This window comes from Metopolophium dirhodum, chromosome 1 (genome assembly GCF_019925205.1).
Source record: "Metopolophium dirhodum isolate CAU chromosome 1, ASM1992520v1, whole genome shotgun sequence".
NCBI classification, from domain to species: domain Eukaryota; kingdom Metazoa; phylum Arthropoda; class Insecta; order Hemiptera; family Aphididae; genus Metopolophium; species Metopolophium dirhodum.
The window spans coordinates 130,412,026-130,438,785 of NC_083560.1; the positions used below are offsets into that span (position 1 = coordinate 130,412,026).

General features: G+C 33.5%; 1 protein-coding gene and 1 pseudogene across 4 annotated transcripts in view; both read right to left on the minus strand.

The window, feature by feature from the left end:
* Window positions 1–5,853: 5,853 nt before the first annotated feature.
* On the minus strand, window positions 5,854–8,962 carry LOC132953740 (uncharacterized; annotated as a pseudogene).
* Window positions 8,963–13,993: 5,031 nt separating this feature from the next.
* The window catches only part of LOC132935429 (uncharacterized), a 45,725-nt gene continuing 32,958 nt past the window's right edge, over window positions 13,994–26,760 (minus strand). For all 4 annotated transcript variants that reach the window (XM_061001973.1, XM_061001974.1, XM_061001972.1 and 1 more), the window contains exon 13: window positions 13,994–14,240. In XM_061001973.1, coding sequence (XP_060857956.1) covers window positions 14,171–14,240 — 70 coding nt within the window. In that variant the 3' untranslated portion in view covers window positions 13,994–14,170. The remainder of the gene's footprint in view (window positions 14,241–26,760) is intronic.

Genomic DNA, 26,760 nt, shown 5'->3' on the forward strand with positions numbered 1-26,760 from the left:
ATACATCAAATACATACAGGAAGTCAATAAGTAATCTATTTAAAACAAGAGAAAAAGAAGGGTCCTTTAAAGTTTTAATAAATAGCCATTTAAAAGAAAATAAAAAAAAATTTCGCGAATTTTTTCGGCTAAATTATGATCAGTTTAATTTTATATTAGCATTAGTAAAATATGATATAATATTACCTGTGTCAAACAGAATAAAAATCCAATTTTGCCCCATGAGAAATTAGCTGTTACTTTAAGGTAAATACGCATTTTCTATTAATCATTAATAATCATGACATAATTCTTGTTTAGCTACCTATTGATTTTTTTAAATGTGTGTTTTTGCATGGGTAATTTGACACATATTGGAAAAAAAAATTTTTAAAAACGTTGGTATGTCACTCCGCTGTATAAGTGGGACACTGTAATGGGAATAAAAACGTTATTTTTGGTTTTAATAGGTATGAAATTTCGTCCAAATTTAAATTTAAAACGTCTGTAAACAATAACTGTGTGAATATATTTTTTAGATTTTTTGGTTACAGCATCAACTCTTAGTGAGAATCTTTGTTTTTCAATTCTTAGTTATAAAAACTGAACATATTATAGTTTTTTAATTATAATAACTTATAATTTTCTAGATTTTGATATATTTTGTCAAAATTCGAACTTTAAATGCTTATAAAAACAAATTGTGCGTATGTATTTTTTATTAGCCTTGTATTAAATTTTCACGCTTTTTGGTCCAACAAATAAATTGTCATGTACCTACGGTCAATTGTTTTAGAGTTCACAAAAAACCAAAATCGATTTTCTCAAAAACAGGTTTTGCGTAAAAATTCGCGTTTTTCCTTAATTTTTCATTTGTTTTTACGGCTCTTATGAAAACTACTGCGTACATTTTATTTTTGACCCCCAAAGTACCAACTCGATTCACTTTTCTATCAGAAAAAGTACTATTGAAGAAAATCAAAGCATTTTTACTGTCCTAAAATAAGAGACAAAAAAAAAATGAAAAAACCACACATCATTATAAAATCAATACATTCATCGCTTCGCTCAGAATCTAAAATGTAAAGGTAGCTAGCTAGAATTATTCCATAATTTTTTATATAATTATAATGAATATATGACACAACACAACGATCATCATTGAGAAAATAAAACATAAATGACAGATAAACTCCACATTAGGTATGGTTTAGCTTAAGTAAAGCTTTTAGCACGTTAAGTATTACTTACGTGTTAAAAGTATAATGAAATTCAAATATATTAATTTAAGCTTAGCTTATGGTTAAGTTATAGCTTAAGTGGAATATGAAATACCGGCCCTAAGTGTACTAGAATCTAATTTAGTTGCGATAAGATGTAATAATATTTAGCCCCACTTCTTAGGTTTCTCTCCTAATGTTTCTAACGCGCTTATGTGACCATTTAATTGACCTATTAATTTCCTTAATTGCACAGCTTCCTCATTTATTGCTGGCATACACTTTTTTATTATTGTATAGAGCCACCACGCTATTCCAAGCCGCATTATAATTTGCGGCTGTCGTTTCTACATACGTTATAACCTGTGCCGCCTCATCTTTTAGACACGATCGCAAATGAAAAATTCGCTGTTTATCATCTATACCTGGATTGTTATGTATCATTGCTATATAAATATCGTGGAAAGCCGACCACTCCTCATATGCACTCAAAAATGTTGGTACATCTATCGGTGCTAGTTTCATTGCTGCGGTCGCACCGCTGCAACACGAATTTGCACTACAATTTATTGTGTGTGCTGTATTATGCCCCGTAGAATTTGATTTTTGACCACTATTATCATCCTTTTTTGTACTAGCACGTTGCAGTAGATTTTCGCCTAACGCTATAGCACTAAAATATATTTCCTCAAATTCTAAGCGATAATCATCCGTTACGTCATCAAAAGACTCTATTTCAGATTGCACTTGATCAAATTCTGACCATAATTCCTCCATCTTTTTACTTCGACATTTCATTTCGAATAAGTCTACTGACTCCTTATTTACGTACGTACTGAACCTAGTTAATTGCCCCTTTAATTGCCCACTGCGGGTTTGTAGCGATCTAAATCTGACATATTGAGGTACGCTTTTTTGAGTGTGTGTGTACGGGAGTTACCCGTTTCCGCCAAAAGCGTACCTTTCCTTTTTCCCCCAATTCACTTTTCCGCCAAATCAAAAAAGTTAGTCTAGTATTTAAATATTATGTATACAATATGCATGTCAGTCATATTTTAATATTTTAATATATTATATAAATTATTATTTTATTTTTATTTCATATACATGTCAGTCATATTATAATTTTAGGATTCATAAAAACAGTTTTTTTTACTATTATTAAGAAGTTTATACTATAATGATATATATAATATAACATACCGTAATTTCAACTTACTGATAAATTTATCACTGATTATTCCTTGATATTTCCCAAACGCTATCGATTTATCTTGCTAATCTTGCTTGTTGTATCAGTTATTATATTGTTACAGTTGACAGTTGTACGATACGTACAAACCAACCGTTATTGTATAATAATAAGCAGCCTAGTCGCTTTCTAACCGTTCTCGATAAAGTATAACTTACTATTGAATTTATTACTTCTTTTGAACCTAATCGCGTTGTTAACAGTAAAATATAATATAACATTTTAGTGTATTTCGTGAATTAAATTTTTAATTTTGTCAATAAAAACTACATTTTTGATTTTGAACCATCTATAAAACACACACCGTAACAGAATGGCTGACATCATTGAATTCATTGAAAGTAAACGTGGAAAACCATTATTAGTTTTAAATAATTATAAATTTTGTATTGGATCAGTTAACAAATCCACTGGTTCAACTCGTTGGCGATGTATTACAAAATATTGCAAAGCAAAAGTGTACACGGAAAATAATGTTCTAGTACATGATGATTGTGAACATTTAATTCACATACATGAACCTTATATTCGGCCAATAATATCTAGGCAAATTGTAAACAATGTCTGTAAGAGAAAAGCAGTGGATGATACTAGTAATAAACCAAACAAAATTATACTAAAAGAGATTGGAGAAAATGTAGAAGCTTCTCAATTTACTACGACAGACATAAAAAGGCTGAGGAAAAATATATATGAAGCTCGACGAAAAGTGTTACCTGCCAAACCAATAAATTTACAAGAAGTCCACGAATTTTTAGAAACAATAGATTTAAAAACAAAGCAAGGTGAAGATTTTTTGTTAATTAATGATCAACAAAAAAATATTGTTATTTTTTCATGTCATACGAATATTTTATTTCTAAAAGAAGTTGACACATTATACATGGACGGAACATTTAAGTATTCTGCACGGTTTTTCACCCAATTGTTCACGATTCATGGGCTCAAAAATGGACACTATATTCCTTTAATATTTTGTTTACTGCCTTCTAAAACTACAGAAATATATGCATATACATTTCAGTTAATTGTTGACAAATGTTCTACACTAGGTGTGCAATTATTACCGCAGTATATAACTACAGATTTCGAAAAATCCATAATAAATGCCATACATGAAATTTGGCCACAAACCCAAATTATCGGTTGTAGGTTTCACCTCACCCAAGCGTGGTATCGTCAAATTCAAAAATTAGGGCTATCCACTGCCTACCAGGACCAATCTTCAGAAGAAGGAAAATGGTTGCGTCATACTTTTGGCTTACTTTTCTTAGATCCAACTGAAGTTTTTGAATGTTTCATAGACAACTTTATGGCTGACATTCCCAAAAATGACCGAGTTAGTAAATATTCAGACTACTTAGTTGACAATTATCTGACCGAAAATTGCGATTATCCTCCAATACTTTGGGCATCAGCAAGTTCAAGTTTAAGACGAACCACCAACAATTGTGCATCATTCCATTCGAATTTTAATCGACATTTCTATAAGGAATCACCGTCTATCAATACTTTAGTAACCGTTTTGATTAATGAAGTACAAACTGAAGTCTATGTTAAACTAAGAAGTACCCACCTACCAAACGTGACACAAGATCGTCGAGTTCGAGACAGACAAAATCGAAATGAACAATTTATAACTCATTATACGAATGGAGATCTTGACAGGTAGTGTGACTAACTATTTTAATTTAATGTCAATATTTATATTTTTATTTCTTAAATTTCCAGATATGACTTCGTAAAAGAAATATCATACAACTATAGTAAGGTATAATAATATTAATTATAAAATATATGACTGACGCATGTATGTGAAATAAAAATAAAATTATAATTTATAATATATTATAATATGACTGACATGTATATTGTATATATATTTAAATATTATTCAAATACTAGACTAACTTTTTTGATTTGGCGGAAAAGAGAATTGGGGGAAAAGGGAAAGGTACACTTTTGGCGGAAACCGGCCATGCCCGTGTGTACTGTGTATGTGTATGTGTGACAGCTTGATGTCTAAAGTGGACGGGATCGCCGATCAAGATAGACAGCTGTGTGTTTGTAAGTAAATATGTATTTGTGTGGTAACTTACGCCAAAGTCAATTATTTTATTATCTATATCGAGCTATATTATATTTACGACCTTTACGCAAATTTCCCACTTAAATTAGGTACCTGGGAGAAACTTTCAAAACCCGTAGATAGGATTTATTTATAGGATATAAGTAATTGGTACTGATACAACTTACCACATTAAACCATCACTGCCTTCCTGCTTGAATAATCCACCATAATTTTGCATATTTAATATTTGCTGAACACACACGACCATTTTACCACGCGCATTTAATTTTTTTACGGAATGCTATAATTTTGTTTTTTTTTTTTATAAAAAAAAATAATTATTACTTTATTAAGTTATGTGAATTGCAATCCGGCCCGAAGGACCAATGTTGCCGTCGGTTTTAGTGGACTGTATAGGTTTAAGTTTTTTTAGTAAGATATTAAAATTACACTTTTTTTTAGTTTAATAATTTATTTCTTTTGTGGAGACGGACACGGTGACACGCGTATGTACATGGGCACACGGTTAAACACACACTAACTAAAGTAATATAATAATTGAATGTTGGTCGAACCGATATCAATGAAAATAAGATAATAATATATAATAATATAGATAAACGTACGAATAATAATAATAACTACATCAATGATATAATACACGCGTCAACAATTACCTCACGTTATAGTAGGAGATGAAGCTTTTAGACTACACCCTAATATTATGAAACCATATACTCGACAATCTGCAAGACACGATAAATCAAAGGCAATTTTTAATTATAGATTGAGTCGTGCTAGGAGGGTGACGGAAAACGCATTCGGATTGTTAAGTCAGGTATTCCGTGTATTTTATCAGCCCATTAACAATGATCCAGTAACGTGTGATGATCTTATTGTAGTTGCTTGTTGTTTACATAATTTACTACGAGAAGCATATTTAGAAGAAAATGGACAAGCATTTTTTGATGAGCGTGATTCAAGTACAACACTACGAACAAACAACCTAATACCAATAACAAGAGGAGGTGGTTTTACAAATGCAGAAGGTTTTTAGATCAAGATTCTTTTAAGGATTTTTTTTGTAATGAAGGATCTGTGTCATGGTAGGAAGACAAATAATATAAAACTACTTTAAATACTCACCTTGTATTTTTAATAATTTTTATAAACAATATGTGCAATTCCTTTAAGCCTTTTTAAAACAATATAACAATTTAAGAATGAAAAAAAAATAATTAAAAATTATACTTTTGGTTTTAAAAATAACATTTATACTTTTGTTCTAACAATAGAACATTTTAAAATCTTTATAAAAAAATCGAATCACCTTAAAATGGAGCAAATGGTGCAAAGGTTATAATATCTTCAAGTTCAGATACGGTTTTTAAAATTTGAAGTCTTGCCTTGCTTATGCCTCTAGGAGGTAGTTTTTTCACCATAGCCGCAATACTTTGGAAAAATAAATCGGTTTCGTCATTGTTGGTCACTTTATTTAAAATCGTTTCATTTTGTCTCTGTAAATTTTGAATAAAAACAACCCTTTTCCGATTGCTGTTTTGAAAATTCTTTTTTCTTGTACTTTGATTTAATTTTTTTATTTGGTTTTTGAAATTCATTACAATTTGAGTCTTTAGTGGATTTTTCAGTAGTATTATCTCCTTCAAATAACTCACTACTTTCTTCACTTAAGAAATCCATTAAAGAATCATTCGAATTTGTTATATCATTCGCATTATCATTAATTGTTGTTGTATCATCTGTTGTTGTATCTCAGTTGCATTAACATTTGTTGTTGTACTGAAATATTTAATATATTTAATATTAATTGGTATTGGTCTTATATTTATTAACTCGTAAATTCATTTTTAATTCATTTTAATATGATACATACATTTTTAAATTTTGTCATTTTATTTAACAATATAATATAAAGGTAAAAAGAAATAGTTTTTCATTTTTATTAAATAGCGTTCTAGTATAAAACCTAAGTGATAGTATATTAAGACTTTATACAATATAAAATAAACAAATGTTAACATTCCTAAATATAATGTGTGTTAATTTGAGTAAACAATTTAAAGTATTGTTTTTTGTATAAGTACTTACTTTCTTTCGTATTCTACGTTGCTTAGGAATGTTAAATTGTCACCCAAAGCCCATTTCTTTTTTGATAATGCTGACGAACCAGTCCCAAGTTTTTTTTTATGTCTCATATACGTATAACGTATATTTCGCCAACGTGTTTTCAATCTTCAGCTATAATACATAAGTGCGTTAATGGCTAAGTATTAGTTGTAAAAAAGTAATGTTCATAAATCATAAGGAAAGGAATGTACAATGTATGCTTTAAAAACACTTTTAAAATGTGTATTAATATTTTATAGCCACGAGGCTGGGCATTAACGAGTTAATAAGTTAAAGTTAAGTTTAAGAATTTAACTTAAGTTTAAGTTACTTTTAACTTCAATATTGGCTTCAATGCTACCTGCAGACTTGCTAGCAACAGAAAGGGCTAGAGTTCGGGTTCGCCTGGACGACCAGACTGACGTCGCCCCGAGCACCGTTAAAAAAAAAACAAGAGAGAATAAACAGCATTGCAGCTTAACAAGCTCGGTGGGAACGGTCTGATAAAGGCAGATGGACATACCGGCTCTTCCCTGACGTTGGGCGCTGGTTAACAAAGCCACCGCTAACCCTGACTTTCCGACTGACGCAGGTGCTTTCGGGGCACGGGTGCTTCCGGAGCTACCTTAAGAGGTTTAATCGGGGGAACGACAGCAATTGCGTATACTGCGTTGACCCCGACGACACTGTTGAGCATACGGTTTTTACCTGCCCGAGATGGTTTGACGATCGCGCTCGAATGACCGAGATTATGAGGCGATCTCCGAACGCGGGCGACGTGGAAGAAATCCTGTGTAGTCCCCTGCCACACGACTTGCCAGAAGACGCCCAAGCCCGTAGGAGAATAATGAAACAGTTCGAAACTAATCGCCTGGAGTTCATCCGCATGGTCGAGACGATTCTGTCGACCAAAGAAGAAGATGAACGCGAAGAAGAGGCCTTGCGAAGGGCACAACGGTTGTGAGAATGAGACATCCAGAGCGGCGGACTCCGGTCGGCCCGCTAACCGGAGGCAGGTACGCGAATTCAAGGGCAGCGAACTCCGGTCGGCCCGAGAAGGTCAGGAAGAGGTCCAGTAAAACTTAAAATGCATTAAAATTCAGTTTATCATTGTTAATGTAAAATTTTGAAAATGCTTGAACGGGGTGAGTCGGGGAGCTGTCCCGTCTGCCCCCCCCCACGTATGTATTAATATTTGATATCGTCAATACGATGGCGGCGCCGCGGAAGCAATGCGAAAGCAGATCCCGCGGCGTCGTCGGTTAAAACAGGAAAAAAAAAAAGTTTATTAAAACTAAGTTAATTAACGAGTTACTTTTATTTTCATAACATAAATTTCATAGATTTAAAATTAAATTTTGATTTTTACAGCCTATTTATATATATAAAAAAAATAATAATAATTGTCTGATTAACCAAATATTATTTATGTTATATTATTTCGTTTTAAATATTGAAGACTGTGTAATTAGTGTTTCGCATTATTAATAATAAAATGACGAATATAAGTACAACTACCTTTAAAATTTGTGAAACAATTTACGAGTATCTAGTTGATACTTTTATGGGTCAAAAATAAAAATGTCCCAGTAGTTTTCAAAAATGCCGTAAAAAACAAAAGAAAAATTAAGCAAAAACGGGAATATTTACGCAAAATATGTTTTTGAGAAAATCTAGTTTGGATTTTGGTATATAACTCTAAAACCGTAGATACATTGTCTGAAAGTTTATATTAGCAATTTCTAAACACCATAGCATTTTGAAAATATTTTGACTCATTTTTAACTGTTTACGGTCAATTTTAAATTTCAATATTTTTAGTTTTTTTTTTATAAATATCAATAAAATGTAATTTGTTTGGCCAAAGAGCGTGAAAATGTAATACAAGGCTCCTATATAATTTTGTGGGTATTTGATTGCTTTATTATTTTACTAATATTAAAGCCTTGATTATTTCTTATTATTAATATTAATTTGTTTATTCTTATAATATGTTGTACTTACTACATTGCCCAACAACGGAAGAAATATTATTCCAAATAACATCTTTGAAATGAACATCTTTATGTTTCTCGCGCGAACTGTCATACAACACACGGTTTTTACTAACTTCTTCAACTAACACCTCATCGTCAATTGTAAAGAATTGAGTTTTCGTCATTTTCGACATTTTTTGATTGAATAAATTTGTTTATACAAATATATGATAAATTCGTTTAGAATAAAATCACAATGCGGCGCACGCAATACACTGCTTCCAAAACAGTACGATCGGTGAACGCAACGACTATTGTCGACACGCTCACGTCGGACGCATATTGAAAACCACAATTAGGCATTGATTTATAGAGCAGTCAATTACGCAATCGTTGCGGCTGGTCGGTTGGCGGTCGTATGCCTCTACGGCCCTTGACTAGCACCCCGTGTCAATATAAGGTCCGTAGTTGTAGTCAGATGACGCCAAACCCGGGAGCTTCGTGTCCCTATCTACCAGAAGACGCCCTCGTGTAGGAACTGCGCAGGTGCACACGACTCCCGTGCCTGTAACGAGGAGCGGGTGAAGTGTGTGAACTGTAAGGGACCTCACAAGGCGTCAAGCGCGACGTGCGAAGCTAGGGGCCAGGCGATGAGAAGCCTCCTAAGGCGGATTTCGGCTTGCAATGACCGAATCCGTGAAGGTTGCACGGCACAATGTCTACAGGCAGAAAATAGCAAGTCAGCAATTAAGAGACTATTGTGATGAAGCATCTATGGACATCGTCCTTATACAGGAGCCTGTTATGGTAAACGGTTCGGCCTACGCTTTTGAAAACTGCAGGCAGGCAGCGAGTGGTGTTAACCCCGGCGCGGTTATAGTAGTCCTCGACCCCAAACTACGGGTAATCGAACAAGCAAATCTATCCAGCCAGCACATTATCGTAGTGAAAGTCTGCAGAGACAGTGATACGGACGCCATCACGGGAGTGTCGGCATATTTTAAATTCAACATGCCGACCCACAACTTCACTGAAAAGTTAGGAACAATACTTGGTCGCGAACCAAGGGCGATAATCGGTGCCGACGTAAATGGCCACTCACCGCTCTGACATTGAACTGATACGAATGATCGTGGACGTCTAACAGTAGACTTGATCGAAGACTTCGATCTTACTGTCGTAAACCAGCCAAACGAATTAACTACGTACGAACAAGAAGGCATGGGCTCGTCCAATATTGACATAACCACCGCGAACTGTGAACCTCATACGAGACTGGTCGGTTATGGATATAACCGACAGTGACCACAATGTGCTGACATACAGCTTCGACCTTAGGACCGAGAGGGTGCCAAGGAAAGTATCCTATAGATACAATACCAAACGGGCCGATTGGGCCAAATTCGTTCTTAGTTTGTGTAACCGTAGCATGGAAATTGACAGGTCCACCATTGACACGTACGCATGTACGTTAATCAACATGATACAGAATGCAGCCGCGGACTCCATGCCGAGAACTAGCATTAAAGGTCGAAGGGCAGGTAAACAGCCCTGGTGGACGACGAGATAGCACGGCGAACATAGTGCTGTATGTGGACGACATTGCGCTAACGGTGGCGGCGGCAAGGCCTCATACCGCACATAGTAGGATTGAAAATTATGTTGACAGCCTCAAAGCGTGGGCTGAAGCATATGAGCTGGAATTCTCACCGACGAAAAGCCAATTTCTCAGCCTCAAAGGGGGACTAAAGCCCGGCTACTCGGTGGGCTTTGGCTCACGAGATAACGACGCTAGGATCGTCGTGGAGGCGACAGCAAAAAACCTGGGCGTCATTTTGGTCTCCAGAGAGAGCTTCTGGGACCACGTGACGTCCCTCAAAACAAAATCGGACGGAATGTACCGAAGATTACGTCAGACGACGTCCGCCAATTGGGGCATGGGCCGAGCGGCGGCCAGAGTGATATACGAAGCGGCCTTTCTCCCCCGCATTACGTATGTGGCCGAAGTCTGGGCCGAAGGAGAGTGCGCCTTAAATAAGAGCATTGCAGCCCTAGGGAGCATACAGAGAGAGCCGCTCCGGGCAATCACGAGTAGCTACAGGACTGTGTCAACTAACTGCCTCTCGGCCTCTCGGTCGTGACGGGAGTACTCCCACTCGACCTGGAGGTCAAGAGGGTGGCGCAAAAATGTAGGCTACGAACCGGTGAAATAACGTATGAAGAATACAGCATAGGACTCCAGGCACTTATGAACGAATGGCAAGCCAGGTACGATACGGTCGACAAGGGAGAATGGACAAAGTTCATGATCCCGGACGTAATCAGACGGTGCGGACTTCCGCTAGAACTTGACCATTACACTACACAGTTCCTGAACTGTCGCACAAAGTCCTTACTGCCGACCCAGAGGCATCGACCGACTCGGCTACACTTAAATAATATTTTATCGTGTTGTATTGCTCCACGCTCTGACTGAACAAAATGATAGCGCTAAGCACCACCACGCAAGGCACGGATGAGAGTGGGTCCCTTATACGTAACGTCAATATAAATAAGAATGAAGAACTCAAGGTAATATGTTCTAATGGCGAGCCAGAAGCACCGCTTAGTATTAATATGTAAGATTACAATGTTTTACATTCATATGAAATGGATGGGCGCCCACTAATGGATATACATAGGTAAAATTAACACGTAGGTACAAATGATACAAAATAATAATATAATGATACAATCACCGGTCTCCCTGGTACCCGCAATGTTGCCACTCGTTCACCTTCCGACTGCATAATTGGTCCATACGGCGAGTCGACGCTGGTGGACTGGGAATCCCAACGATGGCCACTGACGGGTGGCGCACACTAATAATTCGGACGTCGCCGATACTCCACGCAACACAATGGCGACGGCCAACAACCAGATACCTGCCCGCGTACACCACGAGACAACGTACCACAGGTGATCGACGGGTAACTAATATGGACGGATCGACTTAACACACGCGAAACGCCACGGCCGATGAATACTTAACACGACACATTCACAACATCGATCACGCAGAAAAATAGTCTGTCGCGCAACACGCGGACGTGACAAAGGTGCCGGGGCCGTTGCAACAGTTGCAACGAACAGACAGAGGGTCACTAACTAGACGTTGACGGGTTCGCGGTGAGACGGCAGGCAATGACCGAGATGGCACAGGCGGGGCGGGGGTATCGAATATTCTCGACGTGGAGTCTACCGTAATGACCGACGACAATTATTGTAGATAACAGGCCGGCGGCCAAATAACGTTATCGAGGATTTTACAGATATCCGACATGAACGGATACGGAGATTTCCGAAGTAAGCTTTACAGCGGGAAGGAGTGGCTTGGCCTCCGGACAGTGGAGCCTTCCTGAACACAAGACGTACATACGAGGCTCTTAAAAGATTCAGTAAAAATAGTCTACAAAATATATCCGATAGGTAGGATCCGGGCGCAGTCACACCAGGCGGTGTATGGCACAGTCTCGGGATGTCCCGGATGAGCACGCATAATGTAAGCGGCACAAGCGGCGGGGCACGCTTGAGCGTGTCCTGACCAGGGGCGTGCTCATGCGCCAGGGGCGAGGAGTCCAGCCCTGTGGCTGGGGCCGTCCAAGCATTCAGCGACAGTACTCCCTGCTTGTCGTAAAAGGCGACTAAAAGGGAACTGGCAATCGGGGCCGGCGTCTGGGACGCGGACACACCGAAAACCTCGGGGACTAGGGTGTTGGAGGTTCTGACTGTGACCTCGAGAAGAGCGAGTCGATCACCTCGGTGATGCCTCTGGGAGGCGTGGTAAAGGCTACCGAACCTCTAACTCGGGGGGTCGCGGCCACGCGCCGGCGGCGAAGGCCCAACGTGATTTCGTGGTACACGACCCGAATCTTGGTAGGACCACAGCTGAGGCTCTCAGTCGACGAAGCTCGATCCGACCATCCATCCCACCATTGATGGGCCCTCCTAGCGGTGGCGTGAATGGTACTTCGGGATGTGAGGGAGCCCCGTGGCGCTGTGCCCTCACACGACGGTGTTTCACTGGCCTTGGTCGACGGCGGTTTGGTTTCAGAGTGGCAGTTAGCGGGAGCTAACCTTGTGGTTATAAGACCAAGCTCGGTCTAGGTGAAAGCTGCCGAGTCAGTACCTCCTTAGCGCCCACCCAGCCTAACGGTGGGGCTATATGCACCGGAGGTTGCCCGTGACGAAAAACGGGAAGCAATGAGGATAACTTGTGACCCGACCTGGGTGGCGAAACGCACGTGCACGCCTCATCCGACGGTACGGGCGCACTCTCTCCCGACTTCGGTGGAAACGGGTGCTTCGTGATCATTAGACGATGCGCGGGCCGGTGGTTTCGCCACTGTACGCCGACCGCGAACCTCCGCGGCTCACGACTAGCGCACAGCGCTAATGTGAGGTCCGTGGTTGTAGCCGCAAGGCACCAAACTTGGGAGTCTTCGTGTCCCTATCTAGCAAACTACAGTGTGGCAGTCACACAGTACGGACGTGTTTCGAGGCGCTCCGTGTTCAACTCGATTTCCGAACGGGTTAAGGTCGCTCAAATTTTGCGTTCTGGGTACGAAAAGATTTGCCTTGAATATCGGTTAGGTAACGAAGCGTCAAGGGCGTTATTGGTTGGCCGCGAGCGTAATCAAAGGTTTACGCCCAGTAGACGAATACCCTTTTTCGTTTTTCTCGGCAACCACCACGAATTTTGCGTCGGACCAAACACCCACGGATTAGTGCTGTTAAAGTGCTAATTTAGGTGCAGGTCACGCAAAAGTTCACCAAGTTGCGCCAAAGTTAGGCTAAAAAAGTTCAGAAGCAGACAGAGGGCCTGCCAGTTTTCCTGCCCCGTATCACTGACGCCGCGGAGATCTGGTCTAAAGGAAACCTCACGAAGAAGGTGATAAAACTCCTCGGCAGCAAGCAGAGGAGGGCCCTCCTCTCTCTATCAGGGGCATACAGAACAACCTCAACGGATGCGTTGCAGGTTGTTGCTGGACAGCTGCCTCTTGAGCTGGAAATTCAATGGTATGTGGCTATGACAAACAGGAAAGCTGGTCAAATCTCAGAGGAGATGAACGACTAGTGGGATAGGCTCTTGGACATCTGGCAGGATAGGTGGGACAATAGTAGGAAGGGTCGCTGGACCTACGCTATCTGTCCCGACATTAGAAGGAGACTGGTTCTTCCCCTTGAGGTGGATCACTACGTGAGCAGTTCCTCGCGGGGCATGGTGACTTAATGATAAAATGATTAATTTGATAAAATTATACAAAAACGCTTTAAATCAATCAATTCTATATAATATTGAGAAAACTTATTTTTTTTCTCTCTCCTCACTGTGTTAAGTTATCAGATATACATCACAATATATAGATATAGCAAAATTATATATTTAAAAATTGAAATCAATATTTTTTCTTATGTGAACATTCTTTATTTTTATGCTGTATTACTTCATTCTTTTGAAAAAGTCAAAATTTGATTTATTTATTTCTTTTATTAAATTTATAAATTATCTTTTATAAGGGTTTTGGAATGTTGATGAATGACTCTCGTTTCTCACGTTTGCAAGAACTTTGAAGCTAGAAAAAACATTTAAAAATATAAATAAAACAAAATAATGTGTAATTTTCACTCGTGCTTTTCCTTAACCACAAATTATTAAACTATATTCATAAGTCACTTAAGAGGACGTGTCACGAAAAATTTACGCGTGCAACGATCGAGAGGATGCGCTGTTAGGTGTTTTCACGGTCCGCAAGCGCGCGGCGTTTAAGTTACGCCTACTATTCGCAATTCGCTACCGACGAGTGCTCGTTCAGGAGCGCCGTTTATTGGTCTATGAACGTTCGTCCGGTACGATTCGTATCATTATAAAATTCATTATACGCAAATGCCGACGTAATATTTACAACACCCTCGCGTACCTATGAACTACCGAATATAAATTAAGATACTGCTTACCTAAATTTATGTACCAATATATAGATCGTAGAAACTGTATTATAACATAGCTTGATTTGTAGTTATTGGATTATTACTTATTTAAATATAATACTTATAGTAAAATCTAATAAATGGTAAATAAAATAAATACGGCGCAATTCAATTAATATTAATTTTCCATGTTTTATCTTTTACGTTCAACTGTTAATGTTATATTCAAATATGATGATAAGTAATTACAAATATTTTTTTATATAATAATATGTTGGTAGTAGGTATACGGCTATACCTAATAGTAATATAATAATTATAATAATAAAACTCTAAGATCTTTAATTATCATTCTGTAATTTTTGAAGAGATCGGGTACATTCACTGCCTAAACATAACTAATATAAAATGTATAGTTGTATAATATAATGTTAACAAATTGTAACATACATTTATCAAAAAAGTATTTATATAACGTACGTTGCGACAGCCCGGCCCATTTCGAAATATTGGAAAATTTTTGCACCAATATTTAGCATGCAATTAGCATGAATTTGCATGACAAAAATTAAAATTTGCATGGTATTGGTTTAACTGCAAAACTCAAAATTTAATAGGCCGGGCTGGAGCAATGTTGCGCCAGCCCGGCCCAATAGAAAAAATATACTTATCGACTTTATATATATGCCAATATTTAGCACGCCATTAGCATGAATTCGCACGACAGTCGCCGGAATTCGCACGACATTTTTTAATGGCTAAAAAACCGTTTTGGCGATTTTACCGTTGCGCCAGCCCGGCCCATTAGAGAAATTTTGCGATTTTTGCAAAAGTGATACCGCCAATATTTAGCACGCCATTAGCATGAATTCGCACGACAGTGTAAACAATAGTTAATTATTATACTGATCACTGATGAATAGTATAAATTAATATTATATTATTAAAATGCAAATATTTAGCATACCGTTAAATACATATCAACATTTTTAATTTTTATACATATATTTACTACTAACTTAATTAGGTAGGTATTTAGGATAATGTAGGTAAATGTGTACATGCTACGTATTAATTAAGGGTATACCCACCGTTTGTATCATTCATAATATATAAAAAATAAATATTATTAAATATTAAACTGTTGATTATATTAAGTAAATATTTATGTAATTTAAAACAACATTTAGTATATCTAATTCAAAATGTTTTAATAGGTGTAGCAAAATAGAAACTAGTTAAAGCGATAATAATATATAAGTTAGAAATTATTGTGTGTTCTTAATAGTGTAAATAGTGTTATTCGGAAGTAATTGGTGTATATGACGATATATAAATATATTATATAAAAATAAAAAAAATCCTTCATTATGGTCTCCGTAAATAAGATCTTATTTGAAACCTAAAGTGTATAATTTCTTATAATTCCCACAAAAAAATGTATTTATTTTTTATTATTATACCGTAGTAGTAGCATATTATTATTTATAGTTATATTTATAATTATAATAATGCCATAATTGGCAGTGGCGGAAAATGTTAGCACTTTCCGCACGCGGTGCCATCGTGATCACGCGTACAAGTCACCTGCCCTGTTGAGTCGCGTTGGTAAACGATTCAAAACATGTGTAAATAGATGTTATATTATATTATTCATTTCAAATTTGTAATTTATAAATAGCTATATAATATACATATATGAAATATCCCTATGGCCTATGCATAATCTAATAGTTGCGCCACTGCTTAAAATAATATTTTGGATTTGTGTCCCTAACCCTAGACCCATAAACTAATGGACAGCGCATTTCACCCAACCCTGACATCAACGCTAGGAGATTATATATGTATGTAGGTATATAACATTATAACCATATAAATGAGAAAGAAAGAAAAGAGAAACAACATAAAGTAGCGAAAGTGCCAGCATAACGAACTGTATAATATATTTTTCTACATTTTTTTCTTTTTTTACTCGCTCTATATTGTACCCCTGCCCTCTCTCGAAGCTCTGTCCATTAGTATATAGGTCTATGGTTTATTCTATTAATACGCTTATCGATATTTGGATTATGTGGGCTGGGACGCTATTTCGATTGTGTACTAAATATAGTAACAGTTATTGTGGTAATAAAATTATATTTAGATATCCTAAAATATTATTTTTATAATTGACAAGAACTTGTTCTTAATTGAAATAATTGAATGGTCATTCGTAATTTGTCGATTAGGCCGAGTACATGTGATTTTTATAGCAAAATATTGTTTTTTTATCACTGTAATTTGAAATTATCTTTGACTTTAAATTATCTTTTTTTTATTTGTTTTGATAATATTAATTGTTTTTTTTTTACAATATCATCATTAAACATGGTCGGACGAAAATGTGGTGTTCCACCTTCAGTTGTGGTTGATGCTATTTTATCTTTTAAAGATAATGTGGTTAGCAAAGACGAAAAAGGTGACATGAGTAAGTATGCAAGTCAATAATAAAATGTTCTTTTGTAACTATAGTAACGTCGAGACTTTAAAAATGTTAGTTGATTTATCATCAAGCTTAACTAGGACCTATCTACCGATTATTTGTCATTTGTTTATTCAATTCATCGATATTTTTATCACTCGAATTTTCAAAGTAATCAAAAAACTGAAATGTTATAATTTGTATTATTTCCAGGTATTATACAGTATAATTATTACTTATTACCAAATAGGTATATATATTTCAATATTTTAATATACTTGTTTAAATTGTGTCTTAGATTTTAGCCTAGATAATAAAATAATTAGGTAAGCACATTATTAAAATAAAGACATGGTTTTAACATTTTAATGTCAAAATAACTGTCAATACAAAAATTAACACACCACTTAAAATGAGTGTATAGACATCCGACGGTTGTTGTAGTTTGAAACTTAATAACTAATATTGAACGTTTTTAATTTATAATATTTTATAAATGTCCCAAAACGATGATTTAAAATTCAAAACACTGTGAACTTGCTACTTCTTAATAAAATAAAATCCATTTCATGCTACTTCCCAGCTAATTTCAATTTAATGTTAATTAAATATTATTAAAATGTATTAATTAAATATCATACAAATGCAGTGCTGTATGGTTATAATGGGGGCACCGGCACACTTGGCTATTGCCTAGGAAAGCACACTTTGGGGAGCTGCAAAATTATCTCAGATAAAATGAAGAAAAAATATAATTTTTCTTTATAACTAGTGTATTAATCTAAACAATCGTATGTGTGTCATGAGTGTGACCCATTGACTAAATTTAAGAAATTTGAGTTGAATGTAGTAATTAGTTATTTTATTGTCACTCTACGTAAGTGTATCGTTCTATTTCTGTTATATTATTTTGTATGTGTTTGACTATTTATTGGAAGATCATAATTTATAATTCATTATAAGGTAAGTTTATTTAGTTTATTATAATATAAGGATCAGAAGTTGTTACAAATTACAATTGCTAAACCTATTAAAAGCTTTCAAAATAATTATCTTTCGAAAAAAAATGTAGTTCTTAGTTTTATTGGTATTTACCCCCAGCTTACCACTGAGATTAAGAATATATAATTCAATAGTAAAAAATTTCCAACTTCTTTGAAATATACAATTTCAACTGAGATTAAGAATTGAAAATGTTTTTGACTTTTAACTAAAAAATTGAAACTTAAATAAATTTAAAACTTGTATTTAAAAATATTTTGAAAAATATGTAATGTTATCTTGCATTACACTTTTATATCATATACTGGGTGATTCTTTTATCAAACAACACTCATTATTTCAAAAAGTATAAATGTTTTTAAAAATATTTTTTTTACACAGTTTCAATCTGTTAAAAAAAAAACGTTTTTATTAAAAAAATTATATTTTTAAATATTCTTTATCCTTATATTTTTTTGTTTTTTACTTTTTTAAACGACGACATAGTGTTTTAATTTTATATTCCAATGCATAATATTCTTCTAAGTATTTTACATTGTAATACATAAAAATCGAATTTAGGGCGAATAGTTTAGGAGTTAGAAGAATTTAAAGTTTAGTTGAGCGGAGTGGAGTGGTACGGGGTTACCTGTAAAATATTTGTCCACTACTCCGGTCATCAAGACTTTAAATACGTATAACTCCTAAACTATTTGCCTTAAATTCGATTTTTATATATTAAAATACGTAGAAAAATATTATGCTTTGGAATATAAAATTAAAACATTATGTCGTCATTCAAAAAAGTAAAAAACTTAAAAAAATATAAGGATAAAAATATTAAAAAAAATATTTTTTTAATAAAAACGTTATTTTTTAACAGATTGAAACTCTGTAAAAAATATTTTTAAAAACATATTTTATACTTTTTGAAATAATGAGTGTTGTTTGATAAAAGAAAATCACCCAGTATAGTCAAAATGTCCAATTCAATTAGCCATCAGTTGTTTATATTACAACTTATCACCGTTAGGAATTATTTTACCGAAAGAATTTATCTTTATAAATATTATTCTAAATCAACACGTTTTGATAAACTAGGTTAAAAGAAAAATTCATTTTCTTGTAAACTTAAATTTTTGAAAAATTAATTTTCTTAGACAATATTTACCAACACATTAATTTTAATGTTTAAATATAATTTAGGTAAATAAGTAGGTACTAATATTAAAAAAAAATTTTTTTTTTATTTTTTCAGTTTTAATTTTTAGGTATGAAATAATATTTTTGCATTTAATATAAGTCCTTAGGTATTACCTACTAAAAAATCACAATTTATACTTAAAATTTATTTTAAGATGCGTTTTTATATTTTTTCTTTTTTAGAAATAGCTGTTGCCACTAACCCAATATGGGCTGAAATTAGCGCTTATTTAGAAAATAACATATCTAAAAGTGCTATACATACATTAGTATTTAAAAACCGGTATGATATTAAGGAAAAACTAGGATTTCCAATTTGTTCAAAAACTTTAAAATCTAATGTTATTATTGATTCACCGAATGAAAATGGTTAGTAACATTTATTATAAAAAAATTTAAACATTTTTTGGTTAAGTATTTGTGGGAGTTGGTAAAGATCTTAAGAAATTAATGCAAAGTTCCTTATGAGTTGCTTTAATAGCAATACTTGAAACTTTCACCAAATATTACAATTAGCACTTATTATACATGGTAGGATTTTCAAAATATTTTGTCTCTTTTTGAGCTAAGCTATAAGCAAATTTTGAACTCTGTAATTTTTTTTTAAATTATTGTCAATAAAAACTTCTTCACTAAGTTAAAAAGCTAGACCATTTAATAAGGGAGTCAAACTATTTACACAATTATGGTAGGATAACGAATGATACACTATCTCCGCTCAGAATCGTTTTTCGTATGCAAAGATTTATAATTTAATTAAAATATAACACATCCATTATAATCACATACTCGATACCCAATGTACAGCGAAACAGTAGTACGGCAGCCACTTAAAGAATATTTAATCTCATGTACATTATATTTCACCATCTTGAAAGAAGATCATACATTATTTTTTTTTTCTATTAATCTTTTCATCAAATATACCTATACAAAATCCGATAGCCCAAAAATAGATCAACATATGATTTTTCATTTACATAAATTATTTTTATATTATAATTTATTAATTTATATTTTTGTTTAATATATTGGTATTTTATCATTTTTGGGACAATTTAATATTTTATTAAATTATTTTGGCTAGTAAAATCAAAATTGCTACATATATAGATTTAATTTTTTTTTTTAGATAGTTCAGACGATAGTAGAAATTTAGATGATGATCTATCAAAAAAAAAGTTTGTTTTTACTTTTTCTGTTAATGAGTGGAAGTTGATGAAGCCGCATGACATTGTGTATAGACTGAATGACAAAAATCGACCAAAACAAAATTTTAAAAGTCATCAAGTATTACAACAGAATCTATGGACACCCATACTATACTAGCCGAACACTTTTGGATCCATACTCAATTGCCATGCTGTATATCGTTCCAAAGAGCTCATGTATATCGAAATGGAAATAATTTTGTTACTGTTGTCGGACGATGCTCTGTATGTAGCTCACATTTTAAGGGTGTTATTTTAAATCAACCATCCGATAACGCAAGGTATTTTTTTTATATTTTATAATTATGCATTTATACATTATTAGCTTTGAAATACCTATTACATAACATATTACATAAACTATTTTGAATTTCAATATTAAATATTTTCAAAAATTTAATCCGTGTATTATTTTATCTTATCCAATAGAGTTTTGATGGAATGTACGTTTATTGGGAACTTTGATGTGCAGCATTTAAACAAAAAAAGACGTCTAATTGCACCAGCAAAAGAAAAGGCGATATCTTCTGTGGTTTTGAAAAGTGTATCAAGCGAAACTTTTAGAGAAAAAGAAGCAAATCGTCTTATGACAAATGGTAAGAATTATAATACGTTTTACACAAATATCACACAGTTAATACCTACGTTTAATTTAATTTTAGGAGGTTTCGAACCAGCTATTATTCCAACAGGAAATTGTTTGCGTTCTCTCAAATCTAAAACACTAGCCAATAGTCGGAGGCATAAATATGTTTTAATATCCTTGATGATAATGAAAATGGAAAATGAATATCAAAATGTTATACATGATATAGGATGTGACCCCTTTTTTATACATTACCATTGCGCAGAACAAATACATTTATATAGAGGATATTGTAATAGTACAGAAACTCCAAAACTTATAATCGACGCAACCGGTTCAATAGTAAAACAATTTCATAAATTTGGTATTGAAAAAACAAAATCAATTTACTTATACGAAGCACTTGTATATGACAAACAAAAAAATCAAAACTTCACTGTCACAAATATGGTTAGCGAAAGACACACTAATATTGCAATTTCAAATTGGCTTTTACAGTGGATAAGTTCTGACATCAAAAAACCAAAGGAGACTGTTTGCGATAATTCTTTGGCTCTGCTTTCAGCTATGGTTCAAAGTTTTACCCAATATTCATCATTACAGGACTATATAAGAGCTTGTTCTGATTTGCTTACAAAAAATATTACTTCTGATTCACACTGGGTTCCTCGATGCTTCATAAGAATCGATGTAGCTCATTTTATTAAGATATGTAGTAAGTGGACTCCTCTGAAGACAGTACCGCGGAGAGTTAGAGAAATCATTCTTCGTGCTATGTGTTTATTAATAAAGTGTCAATCATTGATCATTGCTATTTTCAATGTTTGTAGTTTTTATTAATGAAACTGACGGGATAAATGTAATAAGTAGACAAGAGACCGAGTGTGAGGTTCAATCATGGGCAGATAATATATATGATACCACTAAGAGTTTGATAAACGAAGGATCAGGAATAAATCCATTGTTTATTCCATCATTAGTTCCTATTTTAGTTAAAATAACAAAACTGTTACCGCTATGGTCAGGCATAATGATACCGATATTTGGTTATGGTGACGATGTTTGTAGTTCATCAGCCGTTGAGTCGAGTTTTAGAAAACTAAAAACTGTGACTTTTAAACATGTATCATTACCTACCGATATTGAACAATATTTAAAAACTCATATTTCATCGTTAAAAGGAGCTACACTAATACGTTCAGCCAGGAATATGAACGATTTGTCTACACTTTCGGTAGTGTCAGACCAAGTTGGTACTGAATATGATGACGACGTAGAACTACCACCATTAAACGTCACAAATGGTGATTGTAATGATACGCAACCATCATTGTGTGCAGTACTTGAAAACCGTGATATTTGTCCATCGCCATTAAATAATACTGCAAATTATGATGATGATAATAATAATAAAGATGAATCACCCTCAGCGTTGTATTGTGTCATGGAAGAAAATGAAATTAGGTTCGTTACACCGTCAGGTGGTTTGAATGAAGAAAATCTAGCAAGAGAGAGTTGGAACAGAAAAAATAATAAGCAAAGAAAAAGTAACTCTTACCTAGTTCCAAATCCTCATTTACGCCATATCGATATAAGCATGCCACGAAACAAACGATCATTGCCGGTATTAAAAAATGGTTCCCGTTTTGCAGAATTGAAAAGCACTGTACTCAAAAATAAGCAGGATAAATTTATTTTGAGCAATACCTGTGCATTTGATTCAATCACTTCATTGATAATGGTTTGTAATTAAAAATGATTATACTATTTTAAATTATTACTAAGGTATATATTTTAATGTATCATGCTCCTTTCAGTTAAAAATAACTCAACCATAATTTTACTATTTTTTTTTGTACTTTTGACGATAAATCAGTATTATAGGTAGGTAATATATTGTTTGAACATTTTATTTTTTATATTTTTTTTTTTTTTTTTATTGGGTAACCCGCGGCAACATAGGCCATTGGGTGTGGAGAGGGCACTGTAGGTTTTTTATATTGGGTAGGTTTATACACGTGTGTTGTGTTTGGCAGAATTTCTAATGAGGCACCCGTAGGTTTCTGCCGTGCCCCGGGGTGGGGGGATGGCGGCACTTATTCTCCGGACACCGTGACTTGCACGGAGAAAAATGCCGCCCAGTGGTCGAGGATCGAACTCGGACCGGCTGTGCCGAATCCGTCGCGTTAGACCGCTCGGCCACCTCGTACCCCCATTTTTTATATTATAAATATCAATTACTTCAAAAATTGCAAACATAGGTACTACTTGATATGTGTGTAAGACATTCTTTATATCAATTAATGTTTGTATTTATTATACAATAATAATAGGATTATTTTCTAAATTAAAGTAAATTTATTATAATAACATCATGACGTGTTTATTAAACAAGTGTTTTTACTGTTTAATATGATTAATATTTATTGAAATATAAAGGATAACTATAGATTCAAAATTCCAAAATATAAAAATAAATATTCTTGACACATAATATATAAATACATCCAAAATTATGAGAATAAAGTTATGTTCACTGATGCAAAACCATTGAAATATCAACAGAACATTTTTCAATTCATTTTGATATTTACTTGAGCAAGTACTTTTAAGAAAATAATAAACTGTACATTTCTGACCAGTTTTTTTAGAATAACATAATACTGGGGATATTATAAATTGTAATAGCTTGTTATGTATAAATTTGTTATTTAATTTTCAGGGATCTTACTGTGATAGTAAAGAATATGCAGACAAAATAGATTTAGTTGAAGGAAACACTTTTTTTACGTTTATTTCTAATATTGTTAAGACTGGAATAAACTCTTTAACATACTCAAAAAGAGCAGATTTGATAATTAGTCGTATGGAAGTGACATTACAAGAACTTCAGTATGGTGTAATAATGGCAAAATGTGATACACCAGCTGGACATGTCATAGAAACTATGCTCAATGACTACCCAACAGCAATAGAACAAAGGTTCTGTTCAAATGATAAATGTCCTGGTACAAAAAATAAATCAACACGTAATATTACTTTTATATCATATCAAGTCAGCAATGGTGAAATGATTAAAGAGCTTCAATCATTTTTGAACGAACGAGTGAATACGGAATATTCAAGATGTATTGATAATTGCACTTCATCAATTTATATTCAATTGTCAAAAATGCATTTGTTTATAGACGTTTTGTTTTGGGAAAGTAAGAATATATAACGAATATAAATTATTGTGAATAAAATAATTTATATATAACCTATTTAAGGGGAACATTATTTTAAATTTTCAATCCTAAGCTATACTATTTGAAGATTTTATAAATTTTTAACTATAAAATCTTTTTTAAATTTTTAATTGAACTTAATTTGTCAAAATTCGATCTTTAAATGCTTATAAAAAAAAAATTGTGCCTATGTATTTTTAATATTTTTCCACTACTATTGTAACAATATATTAGGAACCTTGCATTAAATTTTCACGCTTTTTGGCCCAACAAATAAAATTTTATTGATATTTATAAAAAAAAAACCTAAAAAAATTGGAAACTGAAAATTTCCGTAAACAGCTCAAAATAAGTCAAATTATTTTGAAAATTTAATGGTGTGTAGGAAATTCTAATATAAACTTTCAGTGAAATTTTCATACATCTACAGTTATTCATTGTTGAATTAAAACAAAATAAGAAAATCCCTACATGAGAAATTGAGAGATTATCCAATGTTGAAAAAATATGAACTTCAAACGCTCATAAAAATTTATTTTGACTTGCTTATAAACAATTTTTCATTGATAAAAATAGGCAAACTTATGAGGAATCTTGTATTACATTTTCAAATCTAAGATTTAAAAAGAAAAATTTTTATCAATTTCTAAATCAAAATATATTGCACATTTTCGTCATTTTTACGTATTTTATCAAAATTTGAACTTTGATTACCTATAAAAAAAAATTGTGACTACGGGTTTTTAATATTTTTCATATATCAATGTAACAATGTAGTAGGAGCCTTGTATTAAATTTTCAACATTTTTTACCCAACAAATAAAATTTTATAGACATCTATAGAAAAAAAACGTAAAAAAATTGGAAATAGAAAATGTCTGTAACCAACTAAAAATAAATCAAAATATTTTGAAAATCTTATGGTGTCTAGAAAATACTAATATAAACATTCAGTCAAAATTTCATGGATCTACTGTCATTTCTTTTAGAGTTATACCAAAAACAAAAATAGATTTTGTCAAAAATCGGGTTTGCGTAAAAATGCCCGTTTTTTCCTAAATTTTTCATTTGTTTTTCACGGCGCTTTTGAAAACTACTGGGAATTTTGACCTCCCCAATGCACCAACGATATTCACTTTCCCATCGAACAAGATACTGAAGTTGCAAATCGATGCATTATTTCGACTAATTAACGTGTACACAGACACAAAAAAAAATTTTAAAAAAAAAACCCACATCATTGTAAAATCAATACATTCATCGCTCCGCTCAGAATCTAAAATACGTAATCATAACATAAAATAATAGTGATAGCTTTAAATTGCAATCGGGCTTCTTTGATGACGACTTTTAAGCTGAACCAATTATTTGATATAGAACTAATAAGAAAAAAATTTTAGATGAACGTTTGGAATTGAGCCAACACAGCACGGAAGCAGCTAGGATGGCGCAAATAAAATTATCAGATATTCCTCAAGTGTTAACTCATGGTAGTATAACATATGAGCTTCGTGGAGTGATAAGTTTTCGTCAAGGAAAAAGCAGCTTACGAAACTCGATTGGCCACTATCAAGCCTATTTAAAGAGAGCTGGAGAAAATAATTGGGAACTTTATGACGATCTCCAGAAAAAACCAATTACTACAAAATCCACACCAAAAGTACCATGTGAATTTTTATTTTATACCATTTAGTATTTTAATCAAAACAAGTTTTTAATAAATTGACTCAAATTTTATTTATATGTTATTTATTTTCAATTAAGTCAAATAAAATATTATACTTAAAACAATCACATAATTTACAAACTTGTAACCAATACACAATCAACATATATGTATCTAAGAACACGTTAATTAGTATATAATATTATAACAATTACTGGCGTTAGGATGTTGATGACTTTAGCATTTTTCTAAATGGTGAAATGTTAGTAGGTATATTACTTATTCAAATGCAAATAAATTACAAAAATCGCAGTGCAAATATTCAGTAGTTTCTAAATGAAACAGGGTTAGAGTATTAGACTTATACTACATTTTGTTTCACATTACATACATGTTCACTTAACCTGGGTAATAGTTTAGTTATTAATAATGTTTATTTGTGTATATTATTATGCATGATTCAACAATTGGTACATACCAAATATTAATACCTGAACAACATGTACAACTAAATTACCTATATAATCAATTATGGCTATTTACTAAGAAAACAATTAAGTAGGTATTTCCTAAGAATTAAAAAAACTGTATACATAATACCTAATAATAATAACACTAATAATTCTGTATTGTGCTTCAAAAAAAACAGACAAATAGGACATCTCAAGACCACAGTGACCACTTCACATAACTAAATGAGGCGACTGACGTTGAAGGAAACACATTTGTCTACTCTTATAACTTATGTATTATTATCGCTTTAACTAGTTTCTATTTTGCTACACCTATTAAAACATTCTGAATTAGATATACTAAATGTTGTTTTA